Source organism: Colossoma macropomum, unplaced genomic scaffold (genome assembly GCF_904425465.1).
Source record: "Colossoma macropomum unplaced genomic scaffold, Colossoma_macropomum, whole genome shotgun sequence".
Taxonomy (NCBI): Eukaryota; Metazoa; Chordata; class Actinopteri; order Characiformes; family Serrasalmidae; genus Colossoma; species Colossoma macropomum.
The window spans coordinates 1-24,822 of NW_023494932.1; the positions used below are offsets into that span (position 1 = coordinate 1).

The 24,822-nt window shown below is 38.8% G+C and overlaps 3 protein-coding genes across 5 annotated transcripts; all 3 read left to right on the forward strand.

The window, feature by feature from the left end:
• Window positions 1-157: 157 nt before the first annotated feature.
• Window positions 158-2,367, forward strand: LOC118800605 (H-2 class II histocompatibility antigen, A-Q alpha chain-like; the record flags this gene model as incomplete). Its single annotated transcript, XM_036560868.1, has 3 exons — window positions 158-410; window positions 958-1,239; window positions 1,855-2,367. Coding segments are annotated over 3 exons (798 nt in total), but the record flags the coding sequence as incomplete, so codon positions are not given.
• Window positions 2,368-4,153: 1,786 nt separating this feature from the next.
• On the forward strand, window positions 4,154-23,112 carry LOC118800609 (DLA class II histocompatibility antigen, DR-1 beta chain-like). 3 transcript variants are annotated; one of them, XM_036560874.1, is made up of 6 exons: window positions 4,154-4,224; window positions 4,423-4,692; window positions 7,359-7,640; window positions 7,800-7,913; window positions 8,002-8,024; window positions 22,369-23,112. In XM_036560874.1, the coding sequence occupies exons 1-5, from the start codon at window positions 4,173-4,175 to the stop codon at window positions 8,010-8,012; spliced, it is 729 nt and encodes a 242-aa protein (XP_036416767.1). In that variant the 5' UTR covers window positions 4,154-4,172; the 3' UTR covers window positions 8,013-8,024; window positions 22,369-23,112. The 3 variants fall into 3 exon arrangements, with proteins under 3 accessions (XP_036416767.1, XP_036416765.1, XP_036416766.1); XM_036560872.1 differs by lacking the exon at window positions 22,369-23,112 and adding an exon at window positions 8,116-8,578; XM_036560873.1 differs by lacking the exons at window positions 4,423-4,692; window positions 7,359-7,640; window positions 7,800-7,913; window positions 8,002-8,024 and adding exons at window positions 18,925-19,194; window positions 21,607-21,888; window positions 22,048-22,161; window positions 22,256-22,278 and having other exon boundaries at window positions 4,161-4,224.
• LOC118800608 (H-2 class II histocompatibility antigen, A-Q alpha chain-like) lies at window positions 11,341-16,223 on the forward strand. Its single transcript, XM_036560871.1, has 4 exons — window positions 11,341-11,439; window positions 14,054-14,302; window positions 14,771-15,052; window positions 15,688-16,223. Exons 1-4 carry the CDS (start codon window positions 11,352-11,354, stop codon window positions 15,936-15,938), a joined length of 870 nt encoding a protein of 289 aa, XP_036416764.1. The 5' UTR covers window positions 11,341-11,351; the 3' UTR covers window positions 15,939-16,223.
• Window positions 23,113-24,822: the final 1,710 nt, after the last annotated feature.

The following is a 24,822-nucleotide window of genomic DNA, read 5'->3' on the forward strand; positions in this document are numbered from 1 at the left end:
TATGTTTGCTGCTCATAAACTGAGGAATGCTCATTTTCATCAGAAGAAGAAAAGTTATGAGCAAAATAGCCATTTGTTGTCCATTCACAAAGGGTTAAACCAGTAAACCAGTGTGTGTGAATGTGTGTACTGATGTTCTTTTCTCCTTCTTTTATTATCAGCTCAGCACAAGGACACCTACATGACCCTGTGCTCTGATACAGAGAAAGAGGTTATATATGGACTTGATGGAGAAGAAATGTGGCACGCTGACTTCAGTCAGGGGAAAGGAGTGATGACCCTGCCACAGTTTGCAGATCCTTTCTCCTACGTAGAAGGAGCCTATGAGAGCGCTGTTGCTAATGTGGAAGTCTGTAAACAAAACTTGGCTGTTTGTGTAAAAGCTTACAGATACCCTGCAGAACCAAAGGGTGAGACATGAGAGACACTGTAGCACAGAATGACAATAATAACAATTATAAAAATATAATAATAAAAAAAATAATAATAACAATAAAAATAATAACAAGAAAATAAAACAGAAAAGGTTCAGAGAAAAATATTTACCTAAAATAATAAATCATATGTATTAAGAACTGCACATGTTATGGCTGCATCATGACAGTTTAGGGAAAAAGATGCCACCAAATACAGACATGGTAAATTTTTTTGGTAGTATCTGGTGCTCATCTGATAGTTTCAGGTGCTCACCAAACAGTACCAGGTGGTAACCTGATAGTGTTGGGTGCTCAACTTAAAGAATCGGATGCTCACCACATAGCATCTGATGCTCACCTGATAATATTGGGTGCTAAACACATAGTGTTGGGTGCTCACCTGATAGTATCAAGTTCTGATCACATAGTATCGGGTGCTCAGTATCACAACATTAACATAAATAATGTAAACATTAAAAGTTGCTTCTTATGAACAAATATTCTTGATGATTAATGTTGAAATTGTGTCTTTATCCACAAGATGCTCCTCAAAGCTCACTCTACTCAGAGGACGATGTGGAGCTGGGCTCTAATAACACCCTCATCTGTTACATCACTGGATTCTACCCACCACATGTTGGAGTTTCCTGGACCAAGAATGATATAGATGTGACGAGTGAAGCTTCTCTCAGCAGATATTATGTTACTGATGATGGAACCTTCAACCTGGTCTCTCGTCTGAGCTTCACTCCAAAGAAGGACGATGTTTACGCCTGCACTGTGAACCACGCAGCCCTGGACAGACCACTGACCAAAACATGGGGTGAGATTTATACCTGCTTATAGACCTGATTCTGTTAGTGGGCTTCATTAATGAATCTCTGCGTATCACAGTGAAAGCTGCTGATGGCAGTTCAGATGTAGTGTGATATAAGTCTGCAGAGAACCATGCAGCATTATTTATTTTCTGCCCAAGAAACGTCTGATAAAGATCATTATGGGTTTAATAATTACCTGATGAGCTGGACCAAGTGTGTTGTGGTAGGAAATAATTTAAAATTTGCAAGACAGGCGGTCAGTAAGAACTGTCAGACAAAACCTCGTATCTTCAAAAAAATTTACAGGAGAAGGAAAAAACCTACTTTACTTTTAAAGTAAGTCAATAGAACCAGACGTTTTTCCAAGTCATTTTTGGCAATTTCTGTTTGTCCATTCATCATGAAATTCACATAGAATGTAAAGACGAACAGGTATTTTCAAATTATGTCAAAAACTGAAAAACGACAAAAAAGGAGATACGAGGTTTTGTTCGACAGCAGCGATATAATGGAGTAAACAGGGCCATTGAGTCTATATTGTGAATTAGGCTAAAAAGTGGTGAAAAACTGGGACTCCAATCTGTGTATGTGCATCGTTTATGTTTGTGTTTTCTGTACAGATGTGCAGGTCACTCCTCCCAGTCTGGGTCCGACTGTGTTCTGTCTAGCAGGTCTGGCTGCAGGACTGCTGGGAACCGCTGTTGGAATCTTCTTCTTCATCAAAGGAGGCCACAAAGGAAGCAGCAAAGGAAGCAGCAAAGGAAACTGCGGGAAACAGACTCCTGACTTCATGCGGTGGGGTTTACTTTCAGAACAGAAATTACTTGAGCTCCTCGGGAAAAAGAAGCTGGATCAGAAAACGACGCCTCTGACTTTTAAATGATTATTTCAGGTTTTACAGGGAGACTCGCAGCAGCGCACGCTCATCATATTTTAGCCTGTTTTTATTCTCCTCACTCTGTAATGCTGCTTTTTACAGCTTTAACAAAATATTATAGTGTTACTTGAATAGAAAACCAATTTGGTTCCAGATGATTAATCACTGCTGGATGATAAGATATGAAGCGTATGATAACAGATGATTTGAACGCATGAACTTTGTTTGGAATCAGTGTTTTCAAAAATAAAAAGCCTGTGGAAAAAACACAGCATCAGTTTTATAATAACACACTTGATGACTGTATGTTTTCATGACTTAAAGAAATCCTGCTGTCTTAACTGAAAAATAAATGAAATCATATGCTCACTCAATTTATTAGGTACACTTCGCTGTGTCTACATTTTTTGTCCATTTTATCAGCTCCACTGACCATATAGGAGCCCTTTGTAATTTTTCAATTACCGACTGTAGTCCATCGGTTACTTTGTTAGCCCTGGTACTGACCATTGAATAACAGGCTGAAAACAAAATATGCACGGAATCAAATGGACTACAGTCTGTAATTGTAGAACTACACCCAAGAGATTTGAGCTCTCAAGTAAATTTTACCAAAGATTTAGCAGACTCTGGAGTGGTGGTGCCCTGAGCAAAGGTTAAGAAACAGGGTCCAGAATTTCATGATGAGAACACCACTCCAACTGTTAAACATGGGGGTGGATGAATCAGGCTGAATCAGAAAAGAGGATGGTTTCCAGAAGGATAATGATCTTAAATACATCTCAAAATCCACACTGAACCACAATGAAGGGGCTCAAGCTGAAGGTTTGGTCCCCTGACCAAAACATTATTGAAAATCTGTGGAATCTGCATGCAAGACAGACCAAGAATTTCACAGAACTAGAGGCTTTTGTGAGGAAGAAATCAGTGAAAATCCCCCAAACAAGAACCAAAAGACTCCTAACTGGCAACAAAAAGTTGTAATATTCGCCAAAGGGTGTTAGTAAGTACTGACCACACAAGGTACCCTAACAAATTTTTTTTGGCATCTAAATTGATTTATAATTGCCATGAACAAATGAAGGGAAGCTGATGTGAGCCCCAGAACAATAGCGCCACCAAAAGGTAAGAAATATGTAAATTGGCTAAGGGGTTGAAATACATCTATGAAATACATCTAATCCAAACTGTAGATTCACTCAGTCTCTCTGTGATTCTGTGCCAAACATCCAGCTCAACCTTCCTGCAGTCTGGAATCAGTACTCCGTGGGGAGGACAGATCTGGTTCTGAAATCTGATTGGCTGAGACATGCTCAAATAGGATGTGAAATAATTTTTTAATTTAATTCATGAGAAGACTGCATTTTTATGATTTTACACCACTGCAATAATAATAATTTTTAAATGGCACCTTGTTGGATTGACAGTATCATGTTAGCTCCATGATAAAGGGCTGCTAGATTACTGCTTGTAACAGAAATTCAGGTAAGATGTATTTTTTAATGAGTTGAACTTAAACCTCGTCATGTTCTGTTCATATCGTATTTGATAAAAAGTGCAACGCTGCTGTGAATCATACTGTGATTGTGAAGTGAAAAATATGATGATTTTATGTGTGTTCAGCTCTTTAATCTGCGTTTTTTAGTTCTACTCAAAATGAGCTAAAATTGAAACGGTCACTACAGAAGCTTTTGGTAGTTTTAGTAGCATTATATCCATTTTGTTAATGACAAAACAAAATGTTCAATTATTTATTTTAATAAGGTAAACATAATTAAGGTAAAGGGTCACTAAAGGATTTTAAAGTCAGTTAAAAGTCCAAAATGTGTTTGAACTCTGACTTTGAACCAGTTTAGTAGAATGAATCATATACACAGTCTACAGATAAACTCTTTGGTTTAACAATTTAACCCTTTTTGAACATTTATATTAATATGTACTATGATCTGCTTAGTAAGATGTGATGCAGTAGTTTAGCAGATTCTGATTGGTCAGTGAGTCTGTATGATCAGGAAGTCACTCTCTTAAACTCTCTCAGTTGTTGTTGGATGTCGAGACAAGATGATCCTGATTCTGCAGCTGCTGCTCGCTCTGAGTCTGAGTTTGAGAGCAGGTCTGTTTACATTTACAAATCATATTATCAGCTTTTTAATTGGAATTAAGTAGATTTCCTGTTAGATTCTCTATTCTGTAATGACTGTTAGAGAGGAAACATTTATTTATTTATTTATTTATTTATTTATTCATTTGCTTGTCTTAAACACACAACTTTAATTGTAACTAATCTATTTATTTTCCTTATTATTTCCAGATGGATATAATTGGTATCAAGTTTTAGACTGTATCTCCAGATCATCAGATCTCTCAGATTTGGAATATATTAATACATATTATTTTAATAAGGATCCAGTGTTACGGTTTAACAGCACAGTGGGGGAGTTCGTAGGGTACACCGAGCTCGGAGTGAAGAATGCAGAGCGCCTTAACAAGGGACCTGAAGTAGTGCAGCAGAGAGCTGAGCTGGAGAGATACTGCAAACCCAACCTAAAGTTAGACTACACTCATATTCTGGATAAAGCAGGTAAGAAACACATGTAATCTCCATTGAAAAAAATAGATCAAATAAAATATACGAGAGCTTTAAAAGCAGCACAGAACTGAGCTGTGTAGACACTCCTGTATTTTAAGGCCAGTAAGCAGCACAAAACAGAGATGGAGGTGAGGAGTCCTAAACTATTAAATCATCATCCAAACTGTTTATTCCCAGACTGATTTCACACAGATTAAATACTGGTCAGTGCTTTTTTTCTTGCTTTTGACATGAATGAGTTCAGTTTATTTTTCACTAACTGCACAGCTGGTTGAATGTTTGCTAGCTGATATTACATGTGCTATTTTTTATGCTGTTTCCAACTGTTTTCTGTAGATTAAATGATCCAATATCCAAAGGAGCAATTTAGTAGATGCAGTGAAATACAAACTGAATTGTTATTTGAGTGGTTTTGTGTTTAAAGTTGCTTCAGAAAAAATGTTTTCAGTTCTTTTCACGTCTACACAGGGACTTTATTAAATGGAACCTCTCTAAGCATCACACATTTATAAGCTTGCGTTATGTTATGCACTGCATCTTTTTGAAAAGGCAACACAGACATTAAGTGTCTTATTCTTAATTTTTCCCCTTGCTTGCACACTTCAGATACACTATATGGACAAAAGTATTGGGACACACCTCTTAATCACTGAATTCAGATGGTTTTCAGTCTCATTGATACAGGTGTATAAAATCAAGCAGCTAGCCATGCAGCCTGCCTTTACAAGCATTTGTGAGAGATTGGGTCGTTCTAAAGAGCTCACTGAATTCGTGGATGGTACTGTAATAGGAGGCCACTGCTGCAACAAAGAAAGTTTGTAAAATTCCCTCCTAGATATTCCACGATTAACTGTGAGTGGAATTACTAAAAAGTGGAAGCGTTTAGGAACCACAGTAACTCAGCCATATGCTTCCAACTTTGTGGGAACAGTTTGGGGAAGGCCCTTTCCCAGTCCCACTGGTTAGGTGAGTTTGGTGAGGAAGAACTTGACTGGCCCTCACAGAGCCCTGACCTCAACCCCATCAAACACCGTTGGGATGAACTAGAATGGAGATGGACTCTTGTCCAACATCAGTGTCTGACCTCACAAATGCTCTTCTGGATGAATGGGCAGAAATTCCCACAGAGTGGAAGCTGTTATAGCTGCAAAGGGGGACAAACTCCATATTAATTCCTATGGATTTAGAATGGGATGTCATAAAAGCTTCTGTAGGTGTCCCAATACTTTTCCATATAGTGTACTTTTGGCATCTGAAATGTCACGCATGCATAATGATGTCAACACTAACACAGTTCACATTATGTAAATAGTAAAACAACATTAGCACATCAAAAGAGTTGTTTTAAACTGATTAGGTCAGAAACATGTCTAAAATAAACTTACTATCCTTTATGCTCTTCCAGTCATAGATAAACTTATTTATCTAACACAGAGTGACTCATCTGTGCATCAAAACCCCTATTAATACTCTAATAGTCTGGCCCTTCTGACTCAACAGCTTGAAGCTCTTAATGGACAACAAATGACTTGATTCAAAAACCTTTTAATATCTGGCACAATGGCTCAAATTTCTCAACCAACTATCTTTTGGTTGTGATGTAAAATTATTTGCAGGAGAAAAATATAAATAGAATATAAATAAATATCGTGCTGCTGGGCCCACCATGATTCTGCTGCGAGAAGTGCTCATTCATTAAGCAGAGCGAGGAGGTCATCACCAGCCATTCATCTCTGTTTTGTGGTAGACACTCAACTCAAATAGTCTTTATGCCCACCAGCCAACAGAAAAGCACACAGGCAACATTTACACATAGTTTAGACTAACAAACAATAACATAAACAACATTTAAGTTTTTACTGCGAGTGCACACCCCCCATGAGCCTCGTGGCATGGCCCTCTGTGTGGCCATGCCTCCAGAGCCTCTGTGGCAGCATGTGCCAGTAGCGAACTGCCTACCAACACTGGGGTCCTGACCCTGGTGGCTGATCTGAGCTGGATGATGGTCACCTTCCAGCCATTTATGAGCGCACCTGGTTGCAGTAGGACTATTGGCGAGCATGTGATGGTGAGCCTGTGTTGCAGTTCAAACAACTTCAAGGCCTGTGTGCACTATCCCACTTCTGACACCACTGTAGCATCCAGTAAGCATACAATAACACACAGAATATGGCATGATTTTGCTGGAATAAGTCCTCTTTTGACACCTGCAGAAAAGCCCAAAACACAGACAAGGATAGCAGGGCCATAGCTCTTCACTCTACAGTAGACGCTACCCACTTAAACTAACAACACTGCCCAACACAAAATGACAAAATAAATTCATACATACTTCTTTAAATGCAGGAACAACAACATAAACAACATAAATGTTTCTTTATGTGGAAAATGCATGCCTCTCATGAGCCTCTTTGCATGGCCCTCTGCATGAACCCTCCTCCAGAGCCTCTACAGCATTATGAACCAGTAGTGGGATGCTACAATATTTATGAATTCATGATTATTATATTTATCCATACAGTAATATTGCTGTTAGGTAAAGAAGGTAAATCTTCATGTTCCATTCTCATAGTTTATTAATATTAAATCAGTGATTGAAAATCTGGCTGCTTTAAAAATTATTTTATAATTGCACTATTAATATCTGATATTTGCAGTGAAGCCGAAGATCCGTCTCACATCAGAAAAGCATGCGGGTGAGGGTCGTCCAGCCCTGCTGATGTGCAGCGCGTATGGCTTCTACCCCCCAGTCATCGATGTGTACTGGCTGAGAGACGGTAAAAAGGTGACCGGTGATGTGGTGTCCACTGAGGAGATGGCTAATGGAAACTGGTACTACCAGATCCACTCCCACCTGGAGTACACGCCCACATCTGGAGAGAAGATCTCCTGTGTGGTGGAGCATGACAGCTCCAAGGAGCCCATCATCATTGACTGGGGTGAGAATAAACACACATTATAACAGACCATACTTGTCAGCAAATATCAATAAAGAATAAACAGAACTCAAAGTGAGTTTATAATAAGGCTGTAAAACTGGTTTTATATTCATAACAGTATGTTTATCACATTAATGAAATGGTGTTTTTATCCCACAGGAGGTTCTTTTACTGATTCTGACAGGGACAAGATTATTATCGGAGCTTCAGGGTTTGTGTTGGGGATCATCCTGTCCACTGCTGGATTCCTCTACTACAAGAAGAAATCTCCAGGTCAGATTCGAGAGAGTTCAGCTGACATTGATCCATCTGGAGTATTGATGAATGACTGTAATGATACACTTCTTCTCTTGTTTTACAGAGTTCCTGTGAAGTTCACTGCTGGTAAGTTTTATACTGGTTTCACTCTTTTTTTTGATGGCTCACGTCTGTTAAAAAAAAATAAAAAATTACAAATTTATCTGAATTCTTGCAGGTTCTTCTGATGATATACTGGAGTCACCTTTAATGTCAGGTGGTGAAGCAGTGAAGTCTATAATACAGCTTTAATTACCTGCATTATGTTTACAGAATTAATGTTACATATGTTTCATTTTTAATAATTTGTTACAGAACTACATATATATGTTTGCTTAAGCATGAGCTGATATTTTGCTTTGTGGAAGTCTTTCTGTTACACTGATGATGAGAGAAACATGTTTGATTTGGTTGCTGGATAGGTTTTGTGAAAAAAAAAAGAGCCCATTTTAAAGCATTTTTTTACTTTGTTTTTGGAAATAATGCCTTTTTAAATAAATTTAGGGTCCATAATTCAGGATATGTATGAGATTACATTTCTCATGTTTAGACAAAAAGGTCACATATAAATGCAAGCACACGTACATCACTACACCACTACAGAAACACAAAAGGTCCAGGGTGGGTTATACAGGATACCTCTTTATATTAGCCTTTTAAAGTCCTTAAGAGCCAGTGTATTTGCAGTCAATGCCATTTCAGTAGCAGGTTTAGCTTTATTAATCACTGCAGCAGCTTTTTAGAGATGTTGTTATCAGTGTGTGTAACATTATTGAATCAGCTGTTGAATTGGCTGTTGATTTTGTGTGTATTTTGCTGCTACTAATAAACACATTTCTTAAAGATTTCTTTGTGAAACGTCAGTGTTTTAAGTGTCTCTGTGAAAGTCAATTACACTGATTATATGAGTTGCTAAATGCGATCATTTTATTAATGTAAATTACAGGGTCACGATTACAGATTAACTATGTGTGATTTGTAAATAACTTGTTTACCAGTTGATCTGATGACACACGCACAAACATTATCATTGTTTTCCTTAAAGAGTAACTACACCCCACTATTTTCAGCTGACTCCACCCCTGGCTCAACTTTGAAAAATGCTCAAAAATGGGAGGGGCACGCTGGGAGGGGCACTGCAGTGATCTACATGTTTGGAGGTGGGGCTGTGAGGGAAACCGGGTGGGCTGGGCTGCTGTGTTTTTTAGAGCTAGTGTACCAACTACAATGCAAAGAACATGTCAAAAACACCCATTTTTTATATCCTGTTTGGGGCGACGAAGTAATCGCCCCTCCTTTTTTATAAAATTCTATACCATCTTAGTTCCCATCATTTCCAAACCTTACATGTCCTTTGGAACTGTTACACTTTCACTTGGGAATCCTTATTTCCAAGCATATATGTTTTTTTAAAAATATTGGTAACACTTTTTATGAATGTCATGTTTGTAAGCATCTATAAACACATTTATAACATGTTATAATGTATTCATAAGGCATTATAAACATGGTTATAAATATTTATAAAAAAGAATTACACTGAATTACACTTTATAGCCATGTTTATTATACATTATGAATTGTTTATATAATGCATTATAAGTAGTGTTAATAACATGTTATAATGTCAGCGCCAAAGAAGTCAGTCCCAGCATAGAGACTGCAAAGTAAAGACAAATACCAAGCTAACGGTGGTGTACATTGACTTTCCCACATTGGGCTAAAACACTGATGCAGCTCTAGTTTAAACTCTGACATTTGAAGCCTGTAATGTGCTTTATTGTGTATGTTTTAGTGTTTCAGTAAATCCTTCAGTAAATACTTCAACTTGAAGCCTCACTCTGAACACTGGAGGAGGCTTTAGTACAGTACGCTTCACTTTATTCAGTGCGGACAAGTACAACTTATGAGCTCTTATAATTAGTTATGATCAGTACTTATAAAGCATTATGTTAATTCATAATGCATAATAAAGATGGCTATAATGTATAATGCATTTTTATAAACATTTATAGCTACGTTTATAATGTCTTATGAATGCATTATAACATGTTATGAATGTGTTTATAGACGCTTACAAAGGTGACATTCATAGAAAGTGTTGCCAAAATATCTTATCTTAGCTGTACCAGGATATTCCACTTTCCCAAGGATGTTAGCTTTGACTGGTCGCATTGTAAATTCACCTACTCCAGGACTGGTTCTTATCTCAAAGACAGCTCTTCTTGCTCACACAGCAGATTCTCACCAGCTTCTGGAAGCCCCTTTAGTAAAAGGGGCCACCCTGTGTCCAAGTTCTCATGCAAGCTAAGGCCTATCTTACAGTGTGAAGATTACTATTGTTTGGTTAATAAACGCTACTTGTTAGAATTATCAAAGATAAAGATTATTTATTCAAAACATCCGTCAACCCCCCTATGATCCTTAATGAAACCTGGCTCAGTTCAGATGGGGCAGTTTTCCTGATTTAAACTGCTCCAGAATTATGATTATTTGATCCATACTGTACAGGAAGGTGAGAAGGGAGGTGGTGTAGCTGTTGTTTTTCTAATATTTTTAATTGTAAAAACATTATTTGGAACAGGTTCTTCATTTGAATATCTTGCTGTTCTAAAAAGGTCAGAAACCAGTCTTGCTGGTTGTTTATCGTCCACCCAATTACACTCCCTCCTTCTTACTTGAATGGTCTGAACTATTTTTCATCTGTGTAACTAATCATGATGGGATTCTTCTGATTGGTGATTTTAATTTCCATGTTGATGAAGCCTCAGACAAAACAGCTACTGAACTCAATTTTTAAACACATTTAATTTTTACACAGCACATAAGTAGTCCGACACATATTCATGGTCACACTTTAGATTTACTCATGTTACAAGGTTTATTTATTAACATAATGAAATTTTGGATTTTACCATCTCAGATCACTACTGTTGACATAAAAGATAATAACAAAAATATTCTCTTATTCTCTTATTCAACTCTAAGCTAATATCCATTTTAGATAGTGTTGCACCAAAAAACAATACTGAATATTATTTATTTTTTATGCATGTATAATATCCTTCCTGGAGTTTTATGTATGTAGGACATTTCTACAAGGATTATGCTTCTTTCCATTGGGAGAGGACCAGCTCCCTATGTAGATATGAAGGGCTCAATCTAAGCAAACACAATGATTCACAGTTATAGGTGATGATGCACTAATGAAAACATAGTTTTGTTACTATATTCTGATTCTGCTAATAGATCCCCTAAATCTTACACACTGCACCATTAAGGGAGCAGAGAGGCTGAAACTTCCCCAGATACTGCAGTGCCAGAGTGAAAGTAATGATTCTATTGGATGATTTACTGAGGGGTCTCGGTTAGAGAGAGAGGAACAGAGAGACTGTAGTCAGTCAGCTCTCACTCATGTACGGGTTTGTTTCCTCTGCGCTGATCAAGATGAAGCTGTGTTTGATTCTCATTTGTGCAGTTATTCAATACACAGAGGCTAAATGTGAGTATCAAAGCTTCAGTATTTAATAGTGAACTGTAGTGCTGGATGTTAGTGTTAGAGATTCAGGAGGAGGAGTCAGGAGACTGGATCTTCAGATTCTGAGTTTATTCATGTGCATGCAGAGGATCATGCACGGGCACAGCTTGGTCATCAGTCGATCACCAGACCAATAAATACATAGTCTGACATGGTTTAAGTAGAGATACTGAGGGTTGGGGGAACGCAGGTGAAGGGGGAAGGAGTAAATGGTAGGAAAAGAAGTTGAAGAGGGGGTTCAAAGGATAGGGCTGGGACCAGGTGAGGGTAACATATGTTCTGAACTCAGGAAGGACAATGTGGCTACAACAAAAGGACCTACATCTTTAAGACAACTGAGCTACTAAACCTACAGGACAACATGTCAAGTCAAGTCAAAGTTTATTTATATGGTGCTTTTTACATCAGGCGTTGCTGCAAAAGCATCTTCGCAGAAAAATCTGTGTCCAAGTCAGTAGCGACAGAAAGAAGCAAGAGGAAGAAACCTTGTGAGGAACCAAGACTGAAAAGGGGAACCCATCCTCCTCTGGTCGACACTCCACTGCAAAACAATAACAGAAGAGCAATAAGATTTTAACATTAGTATAAAATGTCATTATACAGAAAAGGGGAAAAGCAGGTGAAGCAATGGCTCTGATTAAATAATTCTAGTCTGTGCAGCAGCAGCACTATCAGAAGGATCAGTTCATGCAGGTGAGGTTTGCACAGCTTTGTACAGCGTGAAGCTCCATGGTGGTCAAGTTGGTCCAGAAGGCTGGTGAGCAGTGGGCACCCCATCACGGCAGATGAGGCAACAGCATCAGACGTACAGGACGGGCAGTTATTCAGCTCAGCAAAGAAAACAGACACAGTCAGTTCTGCTAAAAGACACTGATTACAGTTTACAGTGTTAACACAGTGCAGCAGAGACTCCGGCAGGTTAAGCTATTACAGCCTGACTAACAGGGAGAGCCAGAAAGGTAACAGACATGAGGCTCCCAGAAAAGTCAGCTCCCCTCCTCTCCACCCTCAGCAAACCTGACTCAACGTGGATAATAAAATCTCCAACAATTATTACTTTATTACAGAGTGTTATTAAACTTGAGAGAAAGTCAGCAAATTCCTGTAAGAACTCAGAATACAGCCCTATTTGTTCCTTGTTCACTTATACCTCTTCCCCCCTCCCACTCTGAACTGGTTTAACTTTTGGCCGACTTTGCACTCAATAACTGCAACTTACATACACTGTACTGCTGCTGTCAGAATACTACTGTTACTTGCAACATGCACTGTATGAACCGCTGCTCTACATACTTGCACATACACACATGTAACTTTAATTTTTCTTTCAACTTTGCATATAACTGTACTTTTTACTATTGTTTTTAGTGTCATTCTTCTATTTTCTATTTTTTGTTTTTCTATTTTTATATTCTAAGATTATATTAAGATTATATTTGTGAATGGAGGAACAGCAAAGAAAGAATTTCATTGTACAGTGTAACTGCCTGTTTCTGCTGTGCACATGACAAAAACTCTTGAATATTGAATCTTATATTTAAAAAAAAATAGAATTTCAAAAGGAGAGAATTTGTAGCCTGATTTCTGGTTCACGCTAGGGAGGAAGAGGGAGGAGGAACATGGAAGAAAGCACATGTGAAAGAGTGTATACTCTCTCTCATTAAGTGTTCATGAAATGGGGTTTCCATGGCTGAGCAGATACACACAAGCCCAGGATCAAAATGCACAATGCCAAGCGTCGACATTGCACACCACCACTGGACCCTGGAGCAGTGGAAACGTCTTCTGTGGAGTGACGAATCACACTTCTCTATCTGTCAGTCTGATGGACGAGTCTGGGTTCGACGAATTCCAGGAGAACGTTACCTGCCTGACTGCACTGTGCCAGCTGTAAAGTTGGTGGAGGAGGGATGATGATATAATGCTATGGGGTTGTTTTTCAGGGGTTGGTCTAGAACCCTTAGTTCCAGTGAAGGGAAATCTTAATGCTTCAGCACCAAGACATTCTGGACAATTGTACACTTCAAACTCTGTGTGAACAGTTTAAGGAAGAACGTTTTCTGTTCCAGCATGACTGAGATCCAGTGCACAAAGCAAGGTCCATAAAGGCATAGCTGGGTGAGTTTGGTGTGGAAGAACTTGACTGGCCCTCACAGAGCCCTGACCTCAACCCTATCAAACACCTTTGGGATGAACTAGAACAGAGATTGCGAGCAAGACCCTCTCGTCCAACATCAGTGACCTCACAAATGCTCTTCTGGACAAACAAGCAGAAATTCCCACAGACACTCTCCAAAATCTGTAGAAAGCTTCCCAGAAGCTGTTATAGCTGCAAATTAACATAATCAGACCAAAGTGAGAAAAAGTTGAACATGAACATGATTTAAGTAACTAAAGGCTGATATTTATTCCTGAATATGTTTGCTGCTCATAAACTGAGGAATGCTCGTTTTCATCAGAAGAAGAAAAGTTCTGAGCAGAAATAGCCATTTGTTGTCCATTCACAAAGGGATAAACCAGTAAACCAGTGTGTGTGAATGTTTGTACTGATGTTCTTTTCTCCTTCTTTTATTATCAGCTCAGCACAAGGACACCTACATGACCCTGTGCTCTGATACAGAGAAAGAGGTTATATATGGACTTGATGGAGAAGAAAAGTGGCACGCTGACTTCAGTCAGAGGAAAGGAGTGATGACCCTGCCAGAGTTTGCACATCCTTTCACCTATCCAGAAGGATCCTATGAGGCGGCTGTTGCTAATGAGGAATTCTGTAAACAAAACTTGGCTGTTTTTGAAAAAGCTTACAGATACCCTGCCGAACCAAAGGGTGAGACACGAGAGACACTGTAGCACAGAATTAATAACAAGAAAATAAAACACAGAAGAGAGATGGTGCAGAAAAAAAAAATATTTACCTAAAATAATAAATCATATGTATTAAGAACTGCAGATGTTATGGCTGCATCATGTCAGTTTAGGGAAAAAGATAGCACCAGATACAGACATGGTAAATTTTTCTGGTAGTATCTGGTGCTCATCTGATAGTTGCAGGTGCTCACCAAACAGTAGCAGGTGGTCACCTGATAGTAATGGGCACTCACCTGATCAGATCTGATCTGAATCAGATGCTCACTTGATAATATTGGATGCTCACCTGATAGTATCAAGTTCTGATCACATAGTATCGGGTTCTCAGTATCACAATATTAACATAAATAATGTAAACATTAAAAGTTGCTTCTTACGAACAAATATTCTTGATGATTAATGTTGAAATTGTGTCTTTATCCACAAGATGCTCCTCAAAGCTCACTCTACTCAGAGGACAATGTGGAGCTGGGCTCTAATAACACCCTCATCTGTTACATCACTGGATTCTACCCACCACATGTTGGAGTTTCCTGGACCAAGAACAACATCAATGTGACAGATGAAGCTTCTCTCAGCAGATATTATGTTACTGATGATGGAACCTTCAACCTGATCTCTCGTCTGAGCTTCATCCCAAAGAAGGACGATGTTTACGCCTGCACTGTGAACCACGCGGCCCTGGACAGACCACTGACCAAAACATGGGGTGAGATTTAAACCTGCTTATAGACCTGATTCTGTTAGTGGGCTTCATTAATGAATCTCTGCTTATCACAGTGAAAGCTGCTGATGGCAGTTCAGATGTAGTGTGATAGAAATCTGCAGATTTATTTATTTTCTGCCAAAAAATGTGTGATATAGATCATTATGGGTTCAATAATTACCTGATGAGCTGGATCAGGTGTGTTGTGGTAGGAAATAATTAAGAGTTTGCAAGACAGTCAGTAAGAACAGGATTGGACCCTTATATGATTATCGCTGCTGTCGGAACAAAACCTCATATCTCCATAATGGTAACTTTACAGGAGGAAAAAAAAACCTACTTTACTTTTAATGTAAGTCAATGGAACCAGACATTTTTCCAAGTCATTTTGGGTCATTTCTTTTGGGCCATTCTTCATGAAATTTACATACAATGTAAAGAGGAACAGGCATTTTCAAATTATGTCAAAAACTGAAAAACGACAAAAAAGGAGATACGAGGTTTTGTTCCGACAGGAGCGATATAATGGAGTAAACAGGGCCATTGAGTCTATATTGTGAATTAAGCTAAAAAGTGGTGAAAGACTGGGACTCCAATCTGTGTATGAGCATATTTTGTGTGTTTTCTGTGTTGTTCAGATATGCAGGTCACTCCTCCCAGTGTGGGTCCGACTGTGTTCTGTGTAGCGGGTCTGGCTGCAGGACTGCTGGGAACCGCTGTTGGAATCTTCTTCTTCATCAAAGGAGGCCACAAAGGAAGCAGCAAAGGAAACTGCGGGAAACAGACTCCTGACTTCGTGCGGTGGGGTTTACTTTCAGAACAGAAATTACTTGAGCTCCTCGGGAAAAAGAAGCTGGTTCAGAAAACGACGCCTCTGACTTTTAAATGATTATTTCAGGTTTTACAGGGAGACTCGCAGCAGCGCACGCTCATCATATTTCAGCCTGTTTTTATTCTCCTCACTCTGTAATGATGCTTTTTACAGCTTTAACAAAATCTCATAGTGCTACTTGAATAGAAAACCAATTTGGTTCCAGATGATTAATCACTGCTGGATGATAAGACATGAAGCGTATGATAACAGATGATTTGAACACATGAACTTTGTTTGGAATCAGTGTTTTCAAAAATAAAAAGCCTGTGGAAAAAACACAGCATCAGTTTTATAATAACACTTGATGACTGTATGTTTTCATGCCTTGAAGAAATCCTGCTGTCTTAACTGAAAAATAAATGACATCATATGCTCACTCAATTTATTAGGTACACTTCGCTGTGTCTACATTTTTTGTCCATTTTATCAGCTCCACTGACCATATAGGAGCCCTTTGTAATTTTTCAATTGCAGACTGTAGTCCATCGGTTACCTTGTTAGCCCTGGTATTGACCACTGAATAACAGGCTGAAAACAAAATATGCATGGAATCAAATGGACTACAGTCTGTAATTGTAGAACTACACCCAAGAGATTTGAGTAAATTTTACCCAAGATCTCAGACCTTAATTAGCTTGTTAGGGCTGTGGCTTCTTCTCAGTCATCACTAGGAAAGGCCAGTTGATGGAATTTTCACAGCTTTATAAACTTTCTGACTCTCTGACCTCTTCCCAACAATCAGCAGCCTCACACTCCTCTAAGCAGCTGCCCAGCACTCTGAAAATTAAAATAATTGAAAGGAGGAAAAGGTTATAATAAGTTAGCAAAGCAGTTTTAGATTTACATTTTCTCAGTTTGTAAAGTAATTAAGAAATAGCAGTTGAACGTCATCATGTTTAGCAGACTCCGGAGTGGTGGTGCACTGAGCAAAGGTTAAGAAAAAGGGTGCAGAATTTCATGATAAGCACACAACTCCAACTATTAAACATGGGGTGGATCGGTCATGCTTTGCGCTTGTGTTGCAGCCAGTGGCACACGGAATATTTCACTGGTAGAGAGAAGAATGGATTCAGTTAAATACCAGCAAATTCTGGAAGCACACCTGACTGTAAAAAAGCTGAAGATGAAAAGAGGATGGTTTTACAGCAGGATAATGATCCTAAACACACCTCAAAATCCACAATGAACTACCTCAAGAGGCTCAAGCTGAAGGTTTGGACACCCAACCAAAACATAATTCAAAATCTGCGGATAGACCTCAAAAGAGCAGTACATGCAAGATGGCCCAAGACTAGTTCACAGAACTAGAAGCTTTTGTGAGGAAGAATCTGTGAAAATCCCACAAACAAGAACAGAAAGACTCTTAACTGGCTACAAAAAGGGCTCACAAGCTGTGATATTTGCCAAAGGGGGTGTTAGTAAGTACTGACCATGCAAGGTAAGGTTTTATTTTGGCATCTACATTGATTTACCTGCCATTACCAAATGAATGGAAGCTGATGTGGGCCCAAGAACAATAGCACCACCAAAAAGTAAGAAATATGTAAATTGGCTAAGATGCAGTTGAAATACATCCAGTCCATATAGTAGATTCACTCAGTCTCTCTGTGATTCTGTGCCAAACGTCCAGCTCCACCTTCCTGCAGTCTGGAATCAGTACTCAGTGGGGAGGACAGATCTGGTTCTGAAATCTGATTGGCTGAGACATGCTCAAAGTGGATGTGAAATAATTTTTTAGAAATTTTATTCATGAGAAGACTGCATTTTTATGATTTTACACCACTGCAATAATGATAATTTTTAAATGGCACCTTGTTGGATTGACAGTATCATGTTAGCTCCATGATAAAGGGCTGCTAGATTACTGCTTGTAACAGAAATCCAGGTAAGATGTATTTTTTAATGAGTTGAACTTAAACCTCATCATGTTCTGTTCATATCGTATTTGATAAAAAGTGCAACGCTGCTGTGAATCATACTGTGATTGTGCTTGACCACGAATCACTGCTGTTGGCTGTATGATGCACTGCTAACTATAAACTGCTTGGACATTTGGAAATCCATGAAAAAAGAAAACAGATTTAAGTCTTAATTTTACTTTTTAAAGTAAATGTGTCCCAAAATCTGAAAATCAGTCTGGAACATTATGAATTGTCATTACTGAAACACAGATTTTCTGCAGTTAAGTACATTTTTTGTGTTTTGATGAAAAATATGATGATTTTATGTGTGTTCAGCTCTTTAATCTGTTTTGCTGGTCATGCACTGGCTGCGTTTTTTTAGTTCCATTCAAAATGAGCTAAAATTGAAACGGTCACTACAGAAGCTTTTGGTAGTTTTAGTAGTGTTAGAACTGTTTTGTTAGCGACAAAATGAAATGTTCAGTTATTTATTTTAATAAAATAAACATAATTAAGGTAAAGGGTCACTCAAAGCTAAAGGGTTTTAAAGCCAGTTAAAAGTCCGAAATGTGTTTGAATTCAGAACCAGTTTAGTAGAATGAATCATATACACAGTCTACAGATAAACGCTTTGGCTTAAGAATTTAACGCTTTTTAAAACATTTACATGAAAATGTACTCGTATCTGCTTAGTAACATGTGATGCAGTAGTTTAGCAGATCCTGATTGGTCAGTGAGTCTGTATGATCAGGAAGTCACTCTCTTAAACTCTCACAGTTGTTGTTGGATGTCAAGACAAGATGATCCTGATTCTGCAGCTGCTGCTCGCTCTGAGTCTGAGTTGGAGAGCAGGTCTGTTTACATTTACAATCATATTATCAGCTTTTTAATTGGAATTAAGTAGATTTCCTGTTAGATTCTTTATTCTGTAATGACTGTTAGAGAGGAAGTATTGCATTTTATTTTTACATACAAATTAGAGGTTCATATATTTATAAAATGTTTATTTCTTACTCTGTTTATAAAAATCATATATTTATTTATTTGCTTGTCTTAAAACACACAACTTTATTTGTAACTATTCTTCAAATAATTTCCAGATGGATATGATTCGTATCAAGTTGTAGATTGCGTCTTCAGTTCATCAGATCTCTCAGATCTGGAATACATTGACACATTTTATTTCAATAAGGATCCAGTGATACGGTTTAACAGCACGGTGGGCGAATTTGTAGGGTTCACTGAGTTCGGCGTGAAGAGTGCAGAGCGCTGGAACAAGGGACCTATTCTACAGCAGGAGAGAGCTCAGCTGGACAGATACTGCAAACCTAATGTAAAATTAGACTTCACTCATGTACTGGAGAAAACAGGTGAGACACAAATGTGGCCTACACTGATAAAAAGAAGATACACGAGAGCTTTAAAAGCAGCGGAGAGCTGATCTGTATAGACAATGTAAAAATAACAGGGACACTCCTGTATTTTGAAGAAGGCCAGTAAGCAGTGCAAAACGGCGATGGAAGTGAGGGGTCCTAAACTATTAAATCATACAGCTGATTACATGCAGATAAATACTGATGATCACTTTTAACATGCATGAATTTACTGTTTTAGTAACTATACAGCTAGTTGCTATATTAGCTAGCTGCTATTACACATGCTATATTTTATGCTTCCAATGTGGTTTCTATAGATAAAATTATCCAATATTAACATGAGCAATTTAGTAGATGCAGTGTGATACAAACTGAACTGTTATTTAAAGAAATTTTATATTTAAAAGATGCTTTTTTTTAGCTCTATTAATGTCTACACACATACTTTTTCATTTTTGTAATGCAACAGCTCTGTGCATGACACTAAAGGCCCTCTGAATGACCATGCCTCCAAAGCCTCTATAGCTGCATTCACATTACAAGCCTCGTTGCTCAAATCCGATTTTTTGCTCAAATCCGATCTCTCTGACACGATGGTTCACACTCATTTAGGTAAGTGACTCAAATCTGTCATTAATGTGACGAACCGGCGTCCTGAAATGACCCTCGTGAGCTCATCCTACTCAGTAACGTCACGTGAATGAATCACGTCCATCATCAGCACAAACTAACGAGCAGAACGAGCTTCGCTGAGAAGATCATTAACTCTGATCAGCTCTCAGCTTCATTATTAGAGCGAGACGAAGGAGAAAAAGGTGAGATGTGTTGCTTTTCCACCGTTTACAGGCTTCTGTTCGGCGCTGTTGCCATGGTAACACTCAATGATGGCGCACGTGCAGTGGAAAAAAAAGCACATGAATTCTGATCTGAGCGTCACATTAAGGTCACATGGCCACAAATGTATCCAATCTAGCACCATATATGAAAATGTCTCAGGTCGGATTTGAAAAGATCGGATTTGTGCCACTTCAACCTGGTAATGTGAACATAGCCTATGAGCCAGTAGCAGGATGATACATAGTCGCCCCTCCCCCTGAAAGAGGGTGAAGCACCAGCTCGTGCCACGCCTGCACAAACACCACTGTGCACTCTCTCCTCAGCGGTAAGTCCCCTCAATCCTTGCCTGGGGCTGTGTCCTTGGCATTGCAGCTCCTCCTGCCTGTGGCAGAACTCGCCACAGTGTGCTGCGTCAAGTTATGCACAGCTGGGGGGTAATAGCAGCAATAATGGCGCTCCAACCAGCCGCCATCTGCTTTCTCCACTTCCCACCGCGCCATTGACGATGGTGTGAGCATCGTTGTGCGTTCTGGGGTCCCAATTCCGGAGACCGACCTAAGCTGGAATATGGTCACCTTCTAGCCATCTGCTGTCCACTCTGCACTCAACCCACAGCCTGCGGTCACTGCTGATTCTTCCAGCCAGCATCTGTTTACCCGCCAACTCAGGCTCCCAGCACTTCCTCTCTCTCCGCCACATCAGCTCACCATTGGTTTCCCAGCTTGCTTTGGCACTTCCACATTGTGGCTTTTGAGGTTCTGCTTTTGCTTTCACTGGCCTCCCTCTTGCCAGCACGGTCATTGTGCCTTGCTGCGCTGCCTCCAGCATCAGGCCTTCTCATGCCAGCACCATCGTTAGGTTGGCTCTGTCATTGAGCCTCGCCATACCATCTTTCCTTTGATGTCCCTGACATCACAATTTCTTGCCAGGCTCTGCTTCTATCACCATTTGCCTTGAAGTTCTTTAAAGTGATGCTCTACTCTAGACCACTGGGGCACTATCCCACTTCTGACCCCACTGTGGCATTGGCATAGAGCAAGGATGTCCAGTCTTACTGGTGTGGCTGCAGGTTTTCACTCCAAAGCAGGATGTCATCTGATGAAACGTCTGAAGTCTAAGACCAGCTGATTAAACAAGTGGAGTCATGTGTGCTCCACTTGTTTGGAGTGAAAACCTGCAGCCACACCGGTCCTTTGCGGGTAAGATGGACAACCCTGGCTAACTAACCCCACTGACCAACACGAAGTTACACAACAAATACCAACACACACCTTCAAAAGACTGAACAACAACATAAACAACATAAAATGTCCCTTTTTATGAGGAGTGAATGCCTCTTTGCATGGCCCTTGACATGACCACTCCTCCAGAGCCTCCATAGCAGTGTGAGACAGTAGTGGAATACTATGATATTTATGAATTCTGTATGGTATATTTGATATTTGGTATATAATTGGTATAAATCTCCATATTCCATTATCAAAGTTTACTTTATTAATATTAAATGATTAAAAATTGTTGCTTTAAATATTATTTTATGAATGCACTAATAATATTTGATATTTGCAGTGAAGCCAAAGGTGCGTCTTACATCAGAAAAGCAGGCCAGTGAGGGTCGTCCAGCTCTGCTGATGTGCAGCGCGTATGGCTTCTACCCCCCAATCATCGATGTGTACTGGCTGAGAGACGGTAAAAAGGTGACCTCTGATGTGGTGTCCACTGAGGAGATGGCTAATGGAAACTGGTACTACCAGGTCCACTCCCACCTGGAGTACACGCCCACATTTGGAGAGAATATCTCCTGTGTGGTGGAGCACGCCAGCTCCAAGGAGCCCATCATCATTGACTGGGGTGAGAATAAACACACATCCATACAGACCATGCTTGTCAGTAAATATCAATAAAGAATAAACAGAACTCAAAGTCAGTTTATAATAAGGCTGTAAAACTGGTTTTATATTCATAACAGTATGTTTATCACATTAATGAAATGGTGTTTTTGTCCCACAGGAGGTTCTTTTCGTGATTCTGATAGGGACAAGATTATCATTGGAGCTTCAGGGTTTGTGTTGGGGATCATCCTGTCCACTGCTGGATTCCTCTACTACAAGAAGAAATCTCCAGGTCAGATTCGAGAGAGTTCAGCTGACATTGATCCATCTGGAGTATTGATGAATGACTGTAATGTCTGTAATACACTTCTTCTCTTGTTTTGCAGAATTCGTGTGAAGTTCACTGCTGGTAAGTTTTATACTGGTATATTTTATACTCTTTTTTTGATGGCTCACTTCTGTTATAAAACCTTTTACACATGTATTTGAATTCTTGCAGCTTCTTCTGAAGATATAGAGGAGTCATCTTTAATATCAGGAGGTGAAGCAGTGAAGTCTATAATACAGCTTTAATTACCTGCATTATGTTTACAGAATTAATGTTAGATATCTGTTTCATTTTTAATAATTTGTGACAAAACTAAAGATCAATGTTTGCTTAAACATAAGCTGATATTTTGCTTTGTGGAAGTCTTTCTGTTACACTGATGATGAGAGAAACGTGTTTGATTTGGTTGCTGGGTAGGTTTTGTAAAAAAGAGCCCATTTTAAAGCACATATTGAAGTTTTAAATATTCAGTTGGTATATTAAAAAGTAGACCAAGCAGTGTTTGAACTGGATCTATGTACTTTTAGACATTGGTCCCTCTTTTACTTTGTTTTTGGAAGTAATGCCTTTTTAAATAAATGAAGTATCCATGATTTAGGATATGTATGAGATTACATTTCTCATTTTTATACAAACAGGTCAAAGGAAAACGCAAGCACACGTACATCACTACACCAATAGTTACAAAGGTCCAGAGTGGGTTATCCAGGATACCTCTTTATGCGGCTAATATAAAGTCCTTAAGAGCCAGTGTATTAGCAGTCCATGCCATTTTAGTAGCAGGTTTAGCTTTATTAATCACTGCAGCAGCTTTTTACTTTCTATTGTGATCAGTATATATAACATTATTGAATAAGCTGTAAATTGGCTATTGACTTTATATGTATTTTACTGCTTTTAATAAAAACATTTCTTAATAATTTCTTTGTGAAGCGTCAGTGTTTTAAGTCTCTCTGTGAAAGTCGATTACGCTGATTATATGAGTTGACAGAAGCAAACGTTTTATTAATGTAAACTTCAGGGTCACAATTACTCATTTGTAAACAACTTGTTTACCAGTTTATCTGATGACACATACAGATACATTAGCATTATTTTCCTCAAGAATCTGAGACTTGTTTGGCAACCTATCCAAAGCAAACAGCAGATTATTTTCTCAGTGTCATCAAAGAAAGGCTGGTGCTAAACTGCTCAGTGCTAAAGCAGAAACAAACCAGCAACACACTTGATTTGACTCATTAAACTAGTATTTGATTAAAAAAATCCTGACCTATACTAAGCAGTCTTCCCACCATGGGTGGGGGTGGGCAGTCAGTCCTCAGTAGGAATACTGTGCCTCTCAGATATGAGCTCTCAGTTGATATTGCCTGATGCGGCTTCCAGATGTTGTTACAAGCTACTGTTTAAAATGGATCTTGCTGAAACATCAACATTAAGACTTAAGTAATAACGTCATTTTTTTACAGTCTACACGTCTTTGTTTTGTTGTTCCTTTATTGTTGCTCCAAAGTGGAGCTCAAAATATGCCTTGATGCTACTGCAGTATGTCCTCATAATGTAGAGAGAACATAATCTCACTGGCAAAATACACTGACAATGCAATTTACTATCAAAACAGCCTCAAGTCTTCATGGCATGGATTCCACAAGATTCTGGTCCATGTTGACCTGATTGCATCATGGAATTTCTGAAATTCAAACTTTTTTTGAGTGTGTTGCAGGCGTGAAATTCAGAATTTGTTTATATTTACAACAATACAAATCAAGTTTGTCAGCCAAACTATTAAAAGCCATTTCTTTTTACTTTTGTCAGTTGAATAAACGTTCAAGAGCATCAACAAAACCACAGATTCTTGTTTTTATTGCATTTTTTTCAAAAACAGGGTTTGTAAATCCGTGTCGTGCCGTCTGGTAGTCAGGAAAACATCTTCCATGTTATGACCCTGAAGCCTGTCTGCGGGTTTGTATGGAGCTTTTTCTGTTCTAAAATGTCAGAACAGTCTTTAGTCTTTTACTTTCAATTCCTGTTTTCTTCACTGTTGTGGGTTTTAGGTGCAGATATGCAAAACAGACAAAGCTGTTTAATTTAGGCAGTGTGTGATCATCAGAGCTTTACCTGAGTGTGTTCAGAGTAACACTGCAGTACATGTAATAAAAGAGGAATGACTTCAAACTGTAATCTGTTCTGTAAGAGTTTCAAAAGTAGTGGCAGAGTTACAGTTTAATCTTTTACTGACCAATTAAAGAGATTTTTTAAACTTTTTTTAAAAACTTGTTTTTGTGTAATGACTACAGTGTTGGAGTAAGTTTCAGTATTACTCATATTGAACATTGGTTGTGTGGTTTCACTAGTCAGTGGTTTAGACTCAGCAGTTCGGAAAGTCTGAAGCTTCCAATTTTAGTGAGATTTTGAAAAATCATATGACAGAAAAAAAGTGCAAATGCGCACATTCAAATGCTGAAGCATATTAATCTATGTTGAAACTAATGTTTCTGAAGGTCGTGGCTCATCAGACGTCTAATTTATACAGATCTGATTATGACAGTGATGTAATATCACTGCTGCACTTCTATGCATTTAAAATGAATTTCACAATAGGACGGTGTACAATTCTTACTCTGCCAT

Excerpts from the sequence above, each read along its gene's own strand:
- LOC118800608 (XM_036560871.1), top strand. The coding sequence starts at position 11,352 with ATGTACGGGTTTGTTTCCTCTGCGCTGATCAAGATGAAGCTGTGTTTG. Across the intron at positions 11,440-14,053 it reads TCAATACACAGAGGCTAAAT|CTCAGCACAAGGACACCTAC; the intron begins GTGAGTATCAAA and ends TTTTATTATCAG. Across the intron at positions 15,053-15,687 it reads ACCACTGACCAAAACATGGG|ATATGCAGGTCACTCCTCCC; the intron begins GTGAGATTTAAA and ends TGTGTTGTTCAG.
- LOC118800609 (XM_036560874.1), top strand. The coding sequence starts at position 4,173 with ATGATCCTGATTCTGCAGCTGCTGCTCGCTCTGAGTCTGAGTTTGAGA. Across the intron at positions 4,225-4,422 it reads GAGTCTGAGTTTGAGAGCAG|ATGGATATAATTGGTATCAA; the intron begins GTCTGTTTACAT and ends TATTATTTCCAG. Across the intron at positions 7,641-7,799 it reads GCCCATCATCATTGACTGGG|GAGGTTCTTTTACTGATTCT; the intron begins GTGAGAATAAAC and ends TTTATCCCACAG.